Source organism: Nannobrachium achirus (genome assembly GCF_963921795.1).
Source record: "Nannobrachium achirus genome assembly, chromosome: 13".
In the NCBI taxonomy this organism is placed as follows: domain Eukaryota; kingdom Metazoa; phylum Chordata; class Actinopteri; order Myctophiformes; family Myctophidae; genus Nannobrachium; species Nannobrachium achirus.
Window position 1 is genome coordinate 1,993,205 of NC_137833.1, and position 19,422 is coordinate 2,012,626.

The 19,422-nt window shown below is 41.0% G+C and overlaps 1 protein-coding gene across 1 annotated transcript; it reads left to right on the top strand.

Moving 5' to 3' along the window:
• The first annotated feature begins 2,941 nt into the window (after nt 1-2,941).
• On the top strand, nt 2,942-13,483 carry LOC308297035 (cytochrome c oxidase subunit 7A2-like, mitochondrial). Its single transcript, XM_080740415.1, has 3 exons — nt 2,942-3,114; nt 6,642-6,776; nt 12,691-13,483. Exons 1-3 carry the CDS (start codon nt 3,046-3,048, stop codon nt 12,832-12,834), a joined length of 348 nt encoding a protein of 115 aa, XP_080596541.1. The 5' UTR covers nt 2,942-3,045; the 3' UTR covers nt 12,835-13,483.
• The last annotated feature ends 5,939 nt before the right edge of the window (nt 13,484-19,422 follow it).

Here is a 19,422-nt window from a genome sequence, read left to right on the forward strand (position 1 = left end):
AATGTCAGGGAGGGACTATAGAGATCCAGTAGAACTAAAAGACGAGTGTGACGGTCCCCTCACTATGAGTATTATAGGGTTATGGAGTGTGACGGTCCCCTCACTATGAGTATTATAGGGTTATGGTGATATGGCACTCTGGTATGGTTAGTTTCTATGTATTTGCTTTGTGTGCTAATTTGGTGTTTTCCTTTAGCCTGACACTCAGCCTGAATTAACATTTCGTTTCACTTCATTATTCAGTCTGAACTCGGTTCCGCCTACGGCGTTTGCAGGGATGGGCGTTGCCAAAAAGAGGCAGTCTTCAGCGATTGGTTCACCGACCAACACATGACTGGCTGGCTAGTGGCTAGCCTGTTGCTTGCTAGTGCTAGTTGCTAACCAAAGAAACAGTCAGAATAGGAGCACTACGAACTAGTAATCAAACACAACATAACATGCCTGCTACTGGTGTTTCATAGCGAGATCGATACGATCGCATTTTACCGCAATTTACCGCATTTTATCGCGACGCGATGCGCGGTACGGTACGGCGGCGGTGCTGGTGTACTTGGAAACACACATGAGTTCTGGGAAACCCCCACCCACGCTGATCACAAGACGCTGATTCACGGCGCTGATTCGCCGATCGGATTTTCAACCGAGGCAGGCCATCCTCAATGAGAGCGATGCTAGACCTGAATCGCCAAACAAAACAATTAAAGGGGTGTGGCTAGCGATTCAGGGTCTGGAACTAGGCTAGTTTCCTTTGCTTCCCTCAGGACTTGGGGAGCAGCTGATTGATGGCCGTTAGACAGATTGGCAGGCACCTGGGCCCGGGTGCCAACGCCCTATAAAGCTCTGCTCCCCAGTCCTGTGACAGATCCCCTCTTGCTTTCTCCCCTGCACACCTCTCAACACTTTGGCTAACACATACGACACTACACGATCCATGCATCCATACAGCATTTCACTACTGACTTTACTGATTACACACCTCATCTGTTTAGGTATAGTTTGATTATTTTGACTTTATTCTTTAATAAATATTATTTAACCTTTGTTTTGACTGTGTCTCCCCCTTTTTGTTGTGGTCTCTGGCACCCCTAGGCCAGGATCATAACACAAGTCATTTTATGTTTTGCTTTCACGTTATGAAAATAGTTGATCTACAAGCTCACAACGCGTCGCTGTCGTGATTTTGAGAAAGTATGAGAACTATTGAGTCCTATAATGAACAGAGCTGTGAAACTTAATTCTGCCATGGTTTAGCAACCAAATCATCACATTTATTAATAAAAACAAATGGCCATAATGTAATAACCAATGAATAGCCAACAGTATACATTAACTCATAAAATCACTCTCTTAATGAAACCAAGCACAGTGAATACAGCAATGAACTGTGAAGTGCATTACAATCCCTGCCTAAAATCAGGGGCGTCAACTGGGTATGGCAGGGGTATGCAGCTGACATACCCTGCATTCTAGGGGGGGAAATAAAGTTACTTTTAAATATAAATCCATGAATGTCTCTTTGTCTATCTGCGCTGGTTATTATGTTGTTAAATTACATAAAAATAACTACAAATGCAAAATCTGACAAAATTGTCACTTAAACAAGATATTATAATTAGCCTATATTCTCCACACTTGTATTCTCCCCATCTTGACAGAATGGTATATTCCCAGGTTCCGCAGGTCAGCTGCACAGGTGCAATGCATTATTGTTAATTGTGGAACGTTTACTAACAAGCCAAGTTTAGCTGCACTTGAACAACCATTCCAGGCTGCCATATCCAGCCCAAGAAACCATAGAAACGGGGGGAAAAATAGAATGCACTTCTTAAAAGAAATGTATCATGCCTGTTGCTAAGGTATGGCAACATGACTGGTGTCTTGCCATACCTTGGCTTTTTCTGAACTGACGCCACTGCCTAAAATGCATTTAATTAATCAAATCCATGTCTAATGCCACTACAGTTAATTAATCAAACGTTTGTGAATGTGATTAATTTAATCCATTACAACATAATGGAACTACAAAAAAAATAGCCTATAGCTATTAGCTAAATAATATAACCCAATGGTTTTCAAAGTGGGGTCCAGGGACCCCCAGTGGTCCTTGAGTGAGTTCCAGGGGGTCCCCAGCTATATGATAGTTAGGATTAGGAACCAAATAGACCCTTAGGGGTCTGTAACTCAGAGAGTGTACAAATGGAACTAAATCTGTTTGTACACTCTCAGAATGTGGGGGTCCTTGACATGAAACAGTTTGAGAACCACTGATCTGGGCTTAAACCAATGAACATTATCTAAAGACATTAAAGCACAAACCCAGAGTCAACTCAAACAAAGGGTCAAACTCGTTCTTCTGCTATATGCTACCACAAAAATGTGGAATGCCCTACCGAAGGTCTTAAAGGAGTGTGGATCACTAGCATCCTTTAAAATCGCCCTGAAAAACCACTTATTGATTGATTGATTGATTGATTGAAGACTTTATTAGAAGTTTGCATAGGAAAAGGTACAGTTTCATGACGGTGCTGATCCTTCAATGGTTTCCTATGGAAATAAGCTTAGGCTATAGTCTTTTCTAGGATCTCCTTTTAGTTGACCTTGTATCAGTACCTTCATGAAACTGTATCTTTTTTCTATGCAAACTCCCAATAAAGTCTTCAATCAATCAATCAATCAATCAATCAATCAATCAATCAAACAAACAAACAAACATGTCAAATCATTATGAAACACACATATATAAGTAATATGACAAGTGTGTTCAAATGTTAATTATAAAGCATGCCTAATTGTGACTCAAAGTAACCAAACCAAATGAACACATATTGAATGATATCATGTTGCATCATGATTTCATGGGGGTGTTTCTACTCAGGCATCGCAGCGGACCGGGGGGTCCTTTTTACGTCGACCTCTGACGTCATCACGTTCTTGGCGAGTGCGGAAGTGCAGCGAGAGGAGCGTGAAAGACACGGAGGAGAAACAATAACAACAATATAATAATATAAACAGTTTGTACAGTATTTAATAGTTTATAACATCATAATGTATTACAAGCTGAACGGGATGACGGGGCGGTTAGCAGGAGCCCCGCCCTCTGCTTATGTTCCTCAGGTAAACAACACTGCGACCTTGTGATGTATGTCCTCATATAACATTATATACCAGGGGTCTTCAACGTTTTCAGGCCAAGGACCCCTTAGTTGAGAGAGAGATGAAGCAGGGACCCCCTCTACATATCATATAGTTGCAGATTAAACATGTGCATGGATTATTTCTTATACAATTTACACTTGACAGCGACTATAATCTGTGTAGGCTGGGTTAATGAACTGTCAATACCTGCTAATCTGCTCTTGTTCCCCTCTACACCAAAACTCTTTGCCAACGAATAGCAGATCTACAAGCTCACAACGCCTCGCGGCACGAGAGCGTTGTGAGCTTGTAGATCTGCTATTCTTTGGCTAATGTTCCACTAAGAGTAGGGATGCTAGGATTCAAGTGATCAAACGTGATCACACAAAGATTTAGCGGACCCCCTGTAGTAACTCTGAGGACCCCCTGGGGGTCCCGGACGCACTGTTGAAGACCTCTGTTATATATTATAATGTATATGATTTAATGATATAATATAATATAATATAATGTTATATAATCATGTTAAAGGAGTAGTTCACCCCCAAAATTACTTTTTTTCTATTGATTAGTCACGCCATGGAGACTAGAGTTCAATAATATTTTTTGTTTTTTGTCACAAGACAAAAATTTTATTCGAGTAAATTTACCCCCATTGAGTCCGGTTGGGGACCCGTTTCAAAACGGGTCCCCATCCGGAACGAATGGGGGTAAATTTATTGTTATCACATTTTTGTCTTAGGAATGTGACAAAAACCTAAAAATATTATTGAACTCTAGTCTCCATGGCGTGACTAATCAATAGAAAAACAAGTCATTTTGGGGGTGAACTACTCCTTTAATACATCCCTCAGGTAAACAACACTGCGACCTTGTGAATATGTCCTGATATAACATTGATTGATTGATTGAAGAATTTATTAGAAGTTTGCAATAGAAAAAAGTACAGTTTCATGACAGTACAAATCACTGGTACAAGGTGAACTAAAAGGAGATCCTAGAAAAGACTAAGCTTATTTCCATAGGAAACCATTAAAGTATCTCACATAGCTCAGTGGCCTTGTGGTTAGAGTGTCCGCCCTGAGACTGGGAGGTTGGGGGTTCAATTCCCCGGCCGGGTCATACCAAAGACTATAAAAATGGGACCCGATGCCTCCCTGCTTGGCACTCAGCATCAAGGGTTGGATTGGGGGGGTTGATCACCACCAATGGGGGTCCAGGGACTACAGATGAAAATTAGCCCACGGCGGGCTAACTCTGGCTCATTTACATTGAAGTGAAAACTGACATGTCCATTAATGAGCACGGTCCCTGTCAAATAAACAGATCTTAACTCTTAACTGGTACAAGGTGAACTAAAAGGAGATCCTAGAAAAGACTAAGCTTATTTCCATAGGAAACCATTAAAGTATCTCACATAACATTGAACGACAGACGGATAGAACACAGTACTATGCTGTAGATATAGTCAGGGGGAAAAAAGTGTTTTTGTCGTTGACAATTACATTTTTGTTTGGCTTTTAGGCTTTGAAGTTGCACATGGCAGATATGAATGACACATAACCTAAATATAAAAGACATTTTACAACTTATCCTGTGTTTCTCAAACCAAAAAAGAACATTGATAGTGGAAATAGCCGATCTACAAGCTCACAACGTGCCGCGATGAGACGAGTTGTGAGCTTGTAGATCTGCTACTTCCACTATTTTTGAAAATGTCTGACTCGGTTCCACAGTCTGGGAAAATAGCAGATCTATAAGCCCACTAACACAGCGCCTAACCCACTGCGAGGTGTTGTGAGCTTGTAGATCGGCTATAGTATAGTTTGTTGATTACGTATGATGCAGTAATGGATGGTTTTCTTTCTTTTCTTTTTTGGTGAGGTCTTAAAAGTTCTTAAGACCATTTAGAAAGGGTACACATTATTGAGTATCATTATTTTATGCTTTAACTATTTTAGAAAAAATCGTGAAAATTTGAATTTTGACCCGATTTTATAAGTGTCTTTTGAATCCTTCTAAGGTTTTTTGAAAACCCTATGTTTCTATGATGTCAGCATCTGGCCAGCCATCGTCAAAGAAAAGGTCGTTTTCACTTAACTGGAGCTCAGTTAGTCTGTTCTTTAGAGACTACCATGTCAGTGGTTTTCAAACCTTTTCATGTGAAGGACCCCCAAAATGATATTTATTTGGCCACGGAAATATTTAGTTCCAGGGACCCCTCAGAAGCAAAATTTGAGTTACAAACGTTCGCTTTGAAAATAACATATATTCAAAGATTTGCACAAATTTTCACAACTTTTTCAAAAATAGCAGATCTACAAGCTCGCAGTGAGCTTGTATATCTGCTATTTTTCACTGGTTAAAGCATTCAATAATCCTAGGTCTAAATGGGTTAAATTGTCACGTCACTGTCATCTGAAGAGCTGAAGGGACATGTAGATTTTATAGTAATTATTACAGTACTATTCATAATATACTGTATAGCCATTTAGCCACTTATTGCACTTTAATTAATGGTTGTTTTAATGATTGGCAAAACTATTTGAAAGTTGTGTCATCTTCATTTACAGTCATTTTAGATCAGGGGTGGGCAACTTTGATGATGGAGAGGCCACTATATTTTCACATTCACTCCAGAGGGCCACACTGCATATACAGTCAAAAATAGCAGATCTGCAAGCTCAAAATGTGTTGCAGTGCGACACGTTTTGAGCTTGTAGATCTGCTATTTTTGCTATTTTTGAATTGGAATCCTGAAAAGTAACAATTTCATTTAATTTCAAATGCATTTATATGTTCTTCCTATGTTAACTTTGTGAACTTAAATACAAATATATTGGACATAATACTTGTACTAGTCAATAAGCTACTAATATAGACTGAAGTAATTAAAAAGAGTCATGTTTGCATGGTTGGAAATGGAATTGTAACAGCTGAAATCAATGATAATATCAGTGTTCTGCTATTAACCTGAGGGCCGCATTAAGTGTAGGTGGGGGCCGCATGTGGGCCCCCGAGCCGCCAGTTGCCCATGTATGTTTTAGATGGTGGTCGCTCACAACTGGCCGATAACAATAGATACCAGTTCTGTTCAGAATTTATCAACTCACGTCTCCACAAAATATTAAATAAAGCTCAACAGTGGGCTGGATAAGAGCTCGGCTCAGTAAGCAGGATCAATAAGATGCTCTTTACCAAACACTAAGACCATGGATACAGGAATATGGATCTTTTACTAATCGTTCATCATTTTGTGCGATCGGGGCTTGCAGCCACACGCTAACGGAGATTTCGGCCACTAAACGAGATCTTTCTTTTTTTAAACGGATAAAGATTTACCAAAACATCCTCTTCTGTGGATCCGTGTGGACTGGAAAAACAGAGCCGCTGTGTAAACCATGACGCTGAGTGTGTGCGTGCATATCTCTCTCTCTGACACATGCATGGAGCATTTAGATGATGAGAATATACTATTGTTATTATTATTATTATTATTTTCTCAGGGTCTGAAGCCCAGCGCCCCCGCGGACCCCCTCCCCATGACCTTCGGGACCCCCACTAAGCTGGTCTCTGAGGGGGGCAGCCAGGTGGAGTACATGGGAGCCAACAAGGTCCCCGACATGCAGAAACTCTTCCAGGTAAACACGCGTCCGCGGGGTGCCGGGGTGCGTCCGCGGGGTGCTGGGGTGCGTCCGCGGGGTGCGTCCGCGGGGTACGCATGCAAGGTGTGCGTGCGTACCTGCGTATACGCGTTTTGGAAAGATCCAATACAGGCATTGACACTAGGCTTGCCCACCTGCCCTCGGCAGGTAAATAAAACTTTCGGGCAGGTAGAGTTTGCTTTCAGGTTGCCCGACCGGGCAAGTGCTCATTTGAGAGGGGACGAAACCATCTATAAACACAACACCAGATTAAACTCCTAAACGTGGCCAGAGCGCTCTGTCTTCTGGTCTGTGGAATGTAAAATAAGAGCACTGTTTGCCTATAATGTGCTGCTTACTGTTGCTAGTGATACACTTAAAACATATAAAACCATAGACATATTCAAGCTATGTAGGGATTTGGATTTGGAGGGATTGAGTTATGGATTTATTTTTTATCACACAGACCCAGAAAGTATAGAAATAAGATTTAAATTGAGCAGTAATCTGACCTATCATTTTATAATGGACAATTTACTTTTCGGGCAAGTGGGCATGTCCTTTGGGCAAGTAGAACATGACCTGTACTTGCCTGACGGGCAAGTGCCTCTGAGACCTTAGGGTCAACCCCTGACCCCTGAGACCTTAGTGTCAACCCCTGACCCCTGTGACCTTAGTGTCAACCCCTGACCCCTGTGACCTTAGTGTCAACCCCTGACCCCTGTGACCTTAGTGTCAACCCCTGCAATATCAATAGTGGTGTTTCCATAAAGCCTCTTAATGCGCATTTACGGCTTATTCGCACTTCAAAATGCGAATAAACTTTCATTCGCAAAAAAATGTATCCGCTTGGAGGAGGTGGATTTTGAGGCTTTATCGAATAAACTAAATGTGCATTTGTGAATGGAAACGGGTCAGACAATAAATGCGAATAAATTATGACGTCCTGGGTCCATATCGTCCTCCAACTTAACACTTTCCCCTGCCACTTAACGTCCATTGTATAGCGTTTATAGCCCACAAAACAAACCGGTTGTTTGTTACACACGGAGTGACACGGACCGTGTGTAAATTCCTCCCGTTTTCACCTCCCAGAGTCAAGCCATCCATGGATAACCCTTCCTCATCACACGGTGTTGCGTGCCAAAAGTGGCCGATCTACAAGCTCACAGCAGCTTGTATCCGCGAGAAATATTCTGTGTCGCTCCGACGCGCACGGGTGTCCTGGAGTTAAAATAATCCCTGTCCTGTGTGTGTGTGTGTGTGTGTGTGCGTGTGCGTGTGTGTGTGTGTGTGTGTGTGTGTGTGTGTGTGTGTGTGTGCGTGTGTGTGTGTGTGTGTTCAGGGTTTTACATGGTGCGTCTCCATGGTAACAGCCCTGTGTGTGTTCTCCTTTTTTTGAAAATGATTCTCCTGATTCATCATGCTAGAGAAAATAGCTGATCTACAAGCTCACAACGCCTCGCATGGCGACACGTTGTGAGCTTCTAGATCGGCTATTTTCTTGTCCATCTGCCATTATTAAGCCATTTAGGGTTAGAATTATTGAATGTTTTAAATGACAACTTTAGTTTTTTACAACAAGGGTTCATATTTTAGATTGTAATTAAAGAATATAAAAGATTTACTTCTTTCTATTGTTTTAGAGATTCTTATTTCAGTGGTTGGGGGGCATGCGTACAAGTGGCTAAATATGTCATTTTACACAGAATAAGCTCATTCCCAAGATACAACGCAACCTTTCATCGATGGATGTGACTTATGGGGGCTAGAAGTGTTACTGTAAATAGCAATAAAGAAACCGCTGGCTTATTGTGTCTAAAATATATATATAGCCACTTGTACGCATGCCCCCATGCGTACGCATGCCCCACATTTTAGTACGATGAACGCGATAAAACAATAGAACGAAGCAAATGAAAAAAATGTAACACTCACTTGTCTCTAATTACAATGTAAAATATGAACCCTTGTTGTAAAAAAACAAAGTTGTCTTTTAACTATTGAAAATGTGAGCTTGTAGATCTACTATTTTTGAAAAATCATGATTTATTTTTGCAAGTCTTTGAATATATATATTTTTAAAAGCAAACTTTTGTAACTCAAATCTCTGCTTCTGGGAGGCGTCCCTGGAACAACATATTTTGAGATGGGGGTCCGCGGCCAAATACACATAATTTTGGGGGGTCCTTGACATGAAAAAGTTTGAGAACCGCTGATTTAGAGGAAGGATTTAGAAGTCGGGTCAAAGATCGGGTCAAAGATATGCGAATTAGGGCTGGGACTTTAACTGATTAATTGCGATTAATTAATTACAGAAAATTAACGTGATTAAAAAAATGAACTCATTTTGATCGCACTTAGTTTTTGCACCACAAAACCTTCAGTTTCGGGCATACCGATCATAGCGATGCACCAACTAAGAAGAGACAACAAAAGCAAAGGGAGAAGTAGCTGATCAGAGCGCTTTGCTTGGCCCAGTGGATGAGAAATTTAGATTTAAAAAACTTGTTGATTCACTCGTACAACCAAATGTGTTTTACTTGAAAAAAATGCTTCTCAGGTAAAATATCGATGTGCTATTAAAATGCGATTAATTGCGATTAAATAATCACAGAGCCTGTAATTAATTACCGGTAGATTAAAATTTTGAATTGCATCCCAGCCCTAATTCGAAGACTATCACACATTTTCACCATTTAAAAAAAATAGCAGATCTGAGCTTGTATATCTGCTATTTTTCGATAGTTAAAGCATTCAATAATGGTTAAATTAAAATCTAACGCGACTCGCGTTCCAGATCTTTGAGGGTTAATTATAATACTAAAATTACCATATTTGGACATGGTTTCCTCACCCCAGTGTGTACTTGAGATAAGAGAGTGGTGAGTTTAAACTCGCTGCCCGATGACCAATCGATTGGCGTGGAGTGTGTTTGTTTGGGTCGACGTGGCAAAAAGCCCTTGATGGTTGGTTTATTTCTATGTTGTGTTTGATAGAAGATAAGATAACGATCGCTGTCTGAGAGGGAGGGAGTTATTATCTACTTGAGCCCCGCAGGGGGGGGGGGGGGGGGGGGGGGGGCTGTCGGCTGCAAACAGCAGAAAAAAAAACATCTTAGATTTGAGCTTTTGTGTTCTGTATCTCTGTCTGTACGACGCGACATGAATCAGGAAAGGCTTTTTTCAAAATCTACGTAGCGGAAGCAGGGTTGATTTCGTAGAATAAAAAAAATATTTAATCAAATACCTTTTTTCACTGACGAAAACTAAATAAAACTAAGCTACGGTGACTGGACTAAAATGTCAGGGAGGGACCAGTGATGACAGCCAGTAGAACTAAAAGACACTTTTTTGTTTGACATTTTTGAATAAATATTTTATGTTTTTCAGAGATCAGGATTTAGAAGGCGTTTTTAGAATCGGCCTCAACTTGTAATCACGACACGACGGCCCTAACAGTGTTGGGCAGCATTTTGACTCTCGTAGGTCTGACTGACTAGAACCAGCATAAGATAGATAGATAGATAGATAGATATATAGATAGATAGATAGATGGATAGATAGAATGATTGATAGATGGATAGATAGATGGATAGATGGATGGATAGATAGGATAGATGGATAGATGGATAGATGGATAGATAGATGGATGGATAGATAGATAGATGGATAGATGGATAGATGGATAGATGGATGGATAGATGGATAGATGGATAGATAGATAGAATGATGGATAGATGGATGGATGGATGGATGGATGGATGGATGGATGGATGGATGGATGGATGGATGGATGGATGGATGGATGGATGGATGGATGGATGGATAGATAGATAGATAGATAGATAGATAGATAGATAGATAGATAGATAGATAGATAGATAGATAGATAGATAGATAGATAGATAGATAGATAGATAGATAGATAGATTCGCACAGCAGTTAAGGTTACAGGACAGAATGAAAAAGAAAAGGACTGTTTTGTACAGCCGAGCGACAAAAAAACAAACAAGAAAGAAGAATCAACAATACAGGAGAATCAACCATACAGAGCAACTATAAGTTAGAAAATATATACATATAAAGTGTCGAGAACAGTTAAAAAAACACAACACAACAATAAAATAGTAGTACTTAACGTTTCTATAAATGATTGCAATTTTAAGGGACTTTTCTAAGCATATTGCAAACTCAAAGGAATTACAATGGTTCATTCATTTAAACATTAGGAACTACTTATCAACGCAGTGCCAAAAAATATACACATATATACATAAGTGTCTGCACCAAGACTATAATAGTAATGCTTAGCCTAAAAAAAAAAAGTGCAGAGCCAAAAAAAGTGTCCAAAAGTCTGTGCAGAAAAAGAAGTGACCAGTGTCGATCACTTTCAACCCAGAGTCAAAACCAACAAAGGGTCAAACTCCTTTTTCTGCTATACCACCAAAATGTGGAAAGCCTTACCGAAGGCCATAAAGGAGTGTGGATCACTAGCATCCTTTAAAATTGCCCTGAAAAACCACTTACAGGCAGCAGCCGTTCGCAACTGGTAAAAAAAAAAAAAAAAAAACAATCCTAGCCCAGCCCTACCCTCCCCTGCCCCTTCTTTGAATATACTTACTGTTTATTTTCTTTTCTTTACATATCTACTGCATAGTACTGTGTTCTATTCGTCTGTCATTCAATGTTATATGAGATACTTCAATGGTTTCCTTTGGAAATAAGCGTAGTCTTTTCATGGATCTCCTTTTAGTAGACCTTGTACCAGTGAACTGTACCGTCATGAAACTGTACCTTTTCCTATGCAAACTTCTAATAAAGTCTTCAATCAATCAATCAATCAAACAAAGAAAAGAAAAACGCAGATGGATGGGGGAAAGTCATTTGGATGACACGGGATGAAACAATATTTTAGTATTGTGTGCGCGTAGCGCCCGTCCGTTCAGAGCCTCGGTACAGCGTCTCCTCCACCGTCTTGGCCCACGTACACCACCGACCTCCACAGCGACTGCATAAAGACCTTTAACAATAGTCAAGGCCTCCTGTACCTGAAGCACGTCTAAGCCTTTCACCATCACTAAAACATGATCAGGCCTTGATCTGAGATAAAAGCCTTGAGCTCATCTTAGAACAGCTTCTCTCTGCTCAATCTGCAGAGTTGTGGCACTTATGAAATATGAAATGAATGCTGACACACTTTATAAGAGAGAGAGAGAGAGAGAGAGAGAGAGAGAGAGAGAGAGAGAGAGAGAGAGAGAGAGAGAGAGAGAGAGAGAGAGAGAGAGAGAGAGGAAGATGTTCATAGCTATAGCCTAGGGCCAAGGACCCCTTAGTCGAGGGAGAGATGAAGCAGGGACCCCCACAACCTGTTCATAGATTCCATTATAGTTTCATTGTTTGACAGCACAATCATCAGTGTATTTTGGATTCATGTCAATTTGTGTTTTCAGATATTTAACCACTTGAACCGTCAATACTTAATAAACTTGACCTTTCACTCTGTACTTAGTCGGCTCTGTTTCCCCTCTACACCAAACCTCTTTGTCGAAAATAGCCGATCTACAAGCTCACAACGCCTCGCAGGCTGTCGCAGTGCTTGTAGATCTGCTATTTTTGTCTAAAGTTCTCAGAATATGGACACTAGGGTTCACTTCCGTTTCCGTCTCACATCGCACACATTTATCATTATATAAATAAAAATCATATAAACATGTTTAGCTTGCTGCTTAGCAGGAATGACATTTTAAAATATATTTTCTTGAACGGTAATGCCCGTTTCCATTACTCGCCGTTAGGGAGCTGCTGTTCCAGACTCTATATAGCATTCAGAGATTGTGGAATAGTTGTCTGGTTACGCGAGACTACCATCTAACCGTCCTGTGGTGGTCCTTCTCTGTGTGCCCCTCTAGAAGCAGGACGGGATCCCCATCCACCTGAAGAGGGGTCTGATGGACAAGATGCTGTACCGAACCACCATGGGTCTGACCATCGGAGGGACCCTGTACTGCCTGATGGCGCTGTACATCGCTGCACAGCCCAACAAACCCCAGTAGAGGGCGCTCTAACATCGCTGCACAGCCCAGCAAACCCCAGTAGAGGGCGCTCTACATCGCTGCACAGCCCAGCAAACCCCAGTAGATGGCGCTCTACTCTACATCGCAGCCCACCCCGTGGCAAACCCCAGTGACACTTTGTAGGGCTGCTGAATTAATATGCCAATATTCCTCCAATGTTTTCCAATCTAAAATAAAAATGCATAATTCGTTAATTTATATATGTTTATTTGACAGGGACGGTACCATAACACATTACTTACAATGTTATTTTAAAAACGGGGACCTCTACCATCGAAAGAGGGACGCCATACGAGCTGCTCGGATCTAATAAAAGTGAAAAAGAGTGTTTTTATAACTTCATACATTTCTTTTTTTGTATTGTCCCTGTCAAATAAACATAAAACATTATAATTAATATATAATAATTAGAATATATTGGATATGTTTCAGACCAGAGCGCGTGGCTCTCCGTACCGCGGCCGCCCGCCGCCCACCCAAACCTCAGTAACACTGGGCGGGGCCGCGGCGTGGTACCCGTTCCACCCACCTTCACCCTCTTCTGTTGTTTTATCTCATGGTCCAATCCTTAAACTCTCACTTTCCGTAGCGAGAATAAAAAGTCTATTTTGTTTGTTTAATTCCAGAAGTGTGTTTGTGGTTATTACTGTGTGTAGATTGTTGCAGTGTTGTTTTTGACAGCAAATTTAGTTTTAGTTTTAGTCATAATCATAGCAATCTGGGAACCCATCATCAAAGAAGAAAGGGCGACACCTATCGGTCTGTCTCGTCTCTGAGGCTGTCTCGAGAGATTATAATCATAGTCACCTGAAAAGTATTCGTTTTAGTCTAATTTTACTATTTTGACTAATATCATGATTTTAGGCGACTAAATCTACAGTTGATTTAGTCAACTAAAATGTATTTTGGCAGGCCTTGATGGCATCGTAACGACTGATTTTACCCTCGGTTGTGTGCTGAAAATAGCAGATCTACAAGCTCACAACGCGTCGCAGAGCAACTGAGAGCAACCAAACATAAAATGACTCTCTTCTCCACCAGTCCCTCCCTAACGTTTAGTTTTAATGTTTTTGATGAAATTATATTTAGTCTTAGTTTTAGTCACCACAGCATAGTTTTTATTTCGTTTTCGTCAGTGAAAAAAACACAGTCGACAAACATTTTTCGTCATAGTTTTAGTTGACGAAATCAACACTGATCGTTACAGTGTTGTGTGGGGTGCTGCACTGTGAGCTTGTAGATCTGCTATTTTAGAACAATCTTGAAAATGTTTGAATATATTGACCCAATTCTATGAAGGTCTTCTAAATCCTAAGCCATGCGTCTGGCTAGGCAGGCGTATTTCTCTAGTATCATTAATAACAACAAAAATAATGCCAGAGTCTTATTCGCCACCATTGACCACCTCCTAAGCCCCCCCCCCAGTCTTACAAACAGTCGCTCCCTGCCTCTAAGGCAAGGTGTGATGAGTTTGCATCATTCTTTGATACTAAAATTTTGAATATTCGGGCTGGTATCTTGAATTCACTAATTGCAGATACGGCAAGTGATGCCATGTTTGGGAGCACGAATAAACCTAGGGGGAGCCTGGTTTCCTTCTGTGCAGTTGATGAAGGGGAACTTCGCAGAACCATATCACAGATGACATCCTCCTCCTGCTCTTTGGATGCAATCCCCACCCCCTTTCTAAAGGAGGTTTTAGACAGCGTGATTGGTGATATTTTAAAAATAGTAAACTGCTCTCTCTTGTCAGGCGTCTTCCCAGATACACTGAAAATGGCCGTAGTTAGGCCCTTGCTTAAAAAGCACAACCTTGATCCCTCCATGCCGGGCAATTATAGACCCATTTCGAATCTCCCTTTTCTCGGCAAGGTCCTTGAAAAGATCATCCTCCATCAATTGGAAGTATTTCTTCAGAATAACAAGGTCCACAATAAATTCCAATCTGGCTTCAGAAAGGGACACAGTACTGAAACAGCACTTGTAAAGGTAATTAATGATCTCAGGGTGTCCGCCGACAATAAAAACGTATCTGTTCTCTTACTCCTGGACCTAACGGCGGCCTTCGACACGATAGACAATTAAGATTAATACATCGTCTGGAACACTGGATAGGGCTCTCAGGTACGGCTCTGTCCTGGCTCTGCTCATACTTGACAGGCAGAAGTTACTACGTTGGTTTGGATGGTTTTGAGTCAGACAAGCATGATATTTCATCTGGTATTCCTCAGGGTTCAATACTCGGCCCCCTATTGTTCTCCTTATATATATTACCGCTGGGAGAACTTATTACAGCTCACGGTGTGAACTTTCATTTTTATGCTGACGATACGCAGCTATATCTTTCTGTAGCCCCCGATGACTCCCGTGCTCTTGACCCACTACTGTCATGTCTGTCCAGTATAAAATGCTGGATGAGCAACAACTTTCTTAAGCTAAACGAGGACAAGACAGAAGTCCTCATAATTGGTTCTTGTGAACAGAGAGAATCAATTACAAGTAGACTCGGTAGCCTGGCCAAAGAAAGTAATACTTCAGTAAAGAACCTGGGTGTGATCATAGATGCGGAACTGAATTTTAATACTCACATTAATCATGTCACCAAAATAGCTTTTTTTCACCTTAGAAATATTGCAAGAATTAGACCTTATCTGTCATTGGATGATGCAAAGACATTGATCCATGCTTTTGTCTTCTCCAGACTCGACTATTGCAATGCACCTTTTTCTGGCCTACCAAAGAAAACTACAGATCGACTTCAACTAGTCCAAAATGCAGCAGCCAGGGTGCTAACTAAAACTAAGATGAGAGAACACATCACTCCAGTTTTAGCCTCCCTACACTGGCTCCCAATTAGTTTTAGGATTGATTTTAAAATTCTCTTACTTGTTTTTAAATCTCTTAATGGTCTGGCACCGTCGTACCTCGTCGACTGCCTGTCTAGATATGAGCCAAACCGCCCCCTCAGGTCTTCTACTGCAGGTCTGCTCGATGTGCCCTCAATGACATATAAGAAATATGGTGAAGCGGCATTCTGCTTCTATGGGCCGACAGCCTAGAATAAACTTCCAGCACACCTAAGACAGGCACCCTCTGTTGATAGCTTTAAAGCACAGCTTAAGACCTATTTTTACACTCTTGCTTTTGGGTGATTTTAAATATATGTGCTTGCTATCTTTTATGTCCACCCTGTCTGTAAAATGTTTTTATTATAGAGCTCTTTTGGACGTCTTTGAACGCTTCTAATGCTGTTTCTTGTTTTGTATTATTTCTATTTTTTTATTGTTTTTATTTTTATTTTTTATTGTTGATCATGTTTACAATTTTTTGCTCTGGAAAGCACTTTGAGCTGCATTTTATGTATGAAAGGTGCTATATAAATAAAGTTTATTATTATTATTATTATTATAAGGTTTTTGAAAAACAACTCATGTTTCTAATTCTATCACAAGCTGCCACACCAACCTCATTCACAGTCAGCATCTGGAAATGTGAGTGGTGTAGACCAGGGGTTTTCAAAGTGGGTGACGGGGCACCCTGGGGTGCCGTGACGGCAGTCCAGGGGTGACGGGGCACCCTGGGGTGCCGTGACGGCAGTCCAGGGGTGACGGGGCACCCTGGGGTGCCGTGACGGCAGTCCAGGGGTCCCATGAGATCATTTGATAATATTTGGAATTTATTTGGACACTTAAAAATGGTTTTTAAGTGTCCAAACCCTAACCCTAACCCAAAACCCTAACCCTAACCCTAACCCTAACCCAAGTGTCCAAATAAATTCCAAATATCAAATGATCTCGCAGCACCCCTGGACTGCCGTCACGGCACCCCAGGGTGCCCCGTCACCCACTTTGAAAACCCCTGTTCTAGAGCAGGTGTTCCCCAAAATAATCATATTTGATGTTTAATTTGTCATTTTATTTTAAGTCCTTCAATTGTCTCTTCAGAAATTTTCAGCCCTCTATACACTTAAACTTTATGTTGGTTTGTTTACTGTTGAGTGAGAAAACAATGTTGCACATTAAGACGAGACACTACAGGTGAATAGGGTAAAAAAAGATAACTAATAGCTACCACAATGAAACTTTTCCTGTTGATTACTTACATCAAGACTAAGATTTTTTGAATTACAAGTTTTCTGAAATCATATGTTTAGATATGCAAATTAGGCATTATATGCGCTAGTAATGCCCAATTTGAATACTTTTCAGGTACATAAATCTGAAGATTGGATAATGCCAGGTTCAAAACTATTGTTTCCTTTTATTGACACATTAGAGACAAAAAAAGTTACAGAGGGGATTTTAGATATCTCTTTTCATCACTCCATAAATCATAAAATAGTGTCAACAGGCATAAAAAAACAATTTTCGCCATGTTTTTACGTATAAAATGTGATGTAAATCAGGCTACATCAACAAACCCCTCTGTAAATATCTTCAGGATATCCACAAGTTTCCGCGGGAGTTTACTGGAGACTATCAGGACCAAACTTCCGGGTTTAACAGCAGACATACAAGCTCACGTCGCGTCGCAGATGCAACCCGTTGTGAGCTTGTAAATCGGCGGCGGAAGATCGATGCAGACGTTTGCGCAATGCACTATGGGGCGTAGGAAACTCGTGGATAGATAAGAATAAAACTGGAAGGTTTGGTATATGTGGGTGCAACTGAAGTGGAGATTTATGTACCTAAGTATGAGGAAAAACACATTTTGAGTTAAAGATCAGACACACCCCCATCCTATAGAAACCAATTGTAACTTCAAACTCCATTTTAGTCATATTAGATTCATCAAAAACGCCTGTCCTCGGTTCTGGTGACTCATACTGCCCTCCTAATACGTGAGGGGGCCATGTTTCTTTGATTCATCTTTTATTTATTTTTTATTGTCTATATATATCTTTATTTTTATAAAAAATGTATGGAAACAAATGCTGTTAACTCGGCACCTTCACGTATGAAATGAACATCTATGTGTATATTTTGAATGTTTATTTTGCATTAGTTTGAAAGAAGGCATGTTTAGGAAGCAAAATAGTAAAAAATCTCAATTTTTAAGATTTTGAATTTTTGCATGTTTTCACCTGCCATGTCTCCCCTTAAGTTAATCATCTGGGGACCCACCAAAATAATTGGGGGACCCCCCTTGTGGTCCATGACTGACATCATAGATGTCTGATGTCATAGACCACATGAGACTGAGGCAGACAGTATGACATCATAGATGTCTGATGTCATAGACCACATGAGACTGAGGCAGACAGTATGATGTCATAGACCACATGAGACTGAGGCAGACAGTATGATGTCATAGACCACATGAGACTGAGGCAGACAGTATGATGTCATAGACCACATGAGACTGAGGCAGACAGTATGTCTGTATATGGGCATTCCAAGATATGGGCTTAATATTGATGACATCAGGGATTTTCCATATATGGGCATAAAAAGGACAGGGGGCAGGGCTAACAGAGATCGGAGATCTCCATATAGTATGGCCATATATGGTGAATTAATTTCCCCCATGGACTTGAAGGACAAATCAAATGGTAAGATGAAGTGTGAAGCACAAATCAAAGGTAAGATGGAAGTGTGACTCGCGTCACTGCAACCACACTTGCAATTTCCAATTAGTTTTACCATGAATTAAAGTTGTACCATGTAACTTTTTTTATAAAACAAATCTTAAAATTGTCCTAACTGTTAAATCGCTAAAGTTTTAGAACACCCACTCCGTTATTTTCAGCTTCTGAAGCCTTCTCTTTATATGTTTTCTATGATCCTGGCCGTGGACCGGATTCCGCGCCAAAATGACGTAATCTGCATCATCTGTATACGTTGTGTATACGTTGCCCAATCACATCGCCGATCATGCACACATGGTACACTACCGGCCAATCACAGCGCATCTTGAAGTGGGGTCGCCATATTTGTAGTCGCCCGTGTGTCTCTTTACTCAAAAGGTAATCTCGCCTACCAGGCAGGGTGAAGTAGTCCGTTTCTCCGGAATGCCTGAACGCACAGGAACCAGGGACCCCTCTAAAGATAGCTCTCGGCGTTGTGGAGGCAGACGCGGGGGTGTGAATGTACGAAAAACGGGCGAAAGACGCGAACGCGACCGCGGTTTGCTATAGGGCTACTGACCACTAGTTGAGCATCTTACACAGTATAGCTTTAAGCTAATGCCCTACTACTTGATCCACGCCGTCACTCAAACTTAGCAGATCTACAAGCTCGAAAGCGACACGTTTCGAGCTTGTAGATCTGCTACTTTTGATGCTTTTGAACACCATTAAGACTCCCTAAATCGGGAGATAAGCGACCGCCAGGTCGCACGTAAAAATCGGCCTGATGGTGGCGCTAAATGGGACAGATCCATGTTGATGAGATGTTTTTTAGAAATACTGTGTACCGTTTTGCGTGATTTTAGGCCAAAATGTGTAGGAGCAGTGTCCAAAAATGTGTTTGAAAAAATTGTCCTGATGGTGGCGCTATATGGGACAGATGCATGTTGATGACATGAGTGTAGACATACTGTGTACCGATTTGCGTGATTTTAGGGCAC

What these genes read in the sequence shown, in the direction of transcription:
- LOC308297035 (XM_080740415.1), top strand. Translation starts at nt 3,046, where the DNA reads ATGTATTACAAGCTGAACGGGATGACGGGGCGGTTAGCAGGAGCCCCG. An exon ending in CCTCTGCTTATGTTCCTCAG is followed by an intron (nt 3,115 to 6,641) that starts GTAAACAACACT and finishes TTATTTTCTCAG; the next exon opens with GGTCTGAAGCCCAGCGCCCC. An exon ending in ACATGCAGAAACTCTTCCAG is followed by an intron (nt 6,777 to 12,690) that starts GTAAACACGCGT and finishes GTGCCCCTCTAG; the next exon opens with AAGCAGGACGGGATCCCCAT.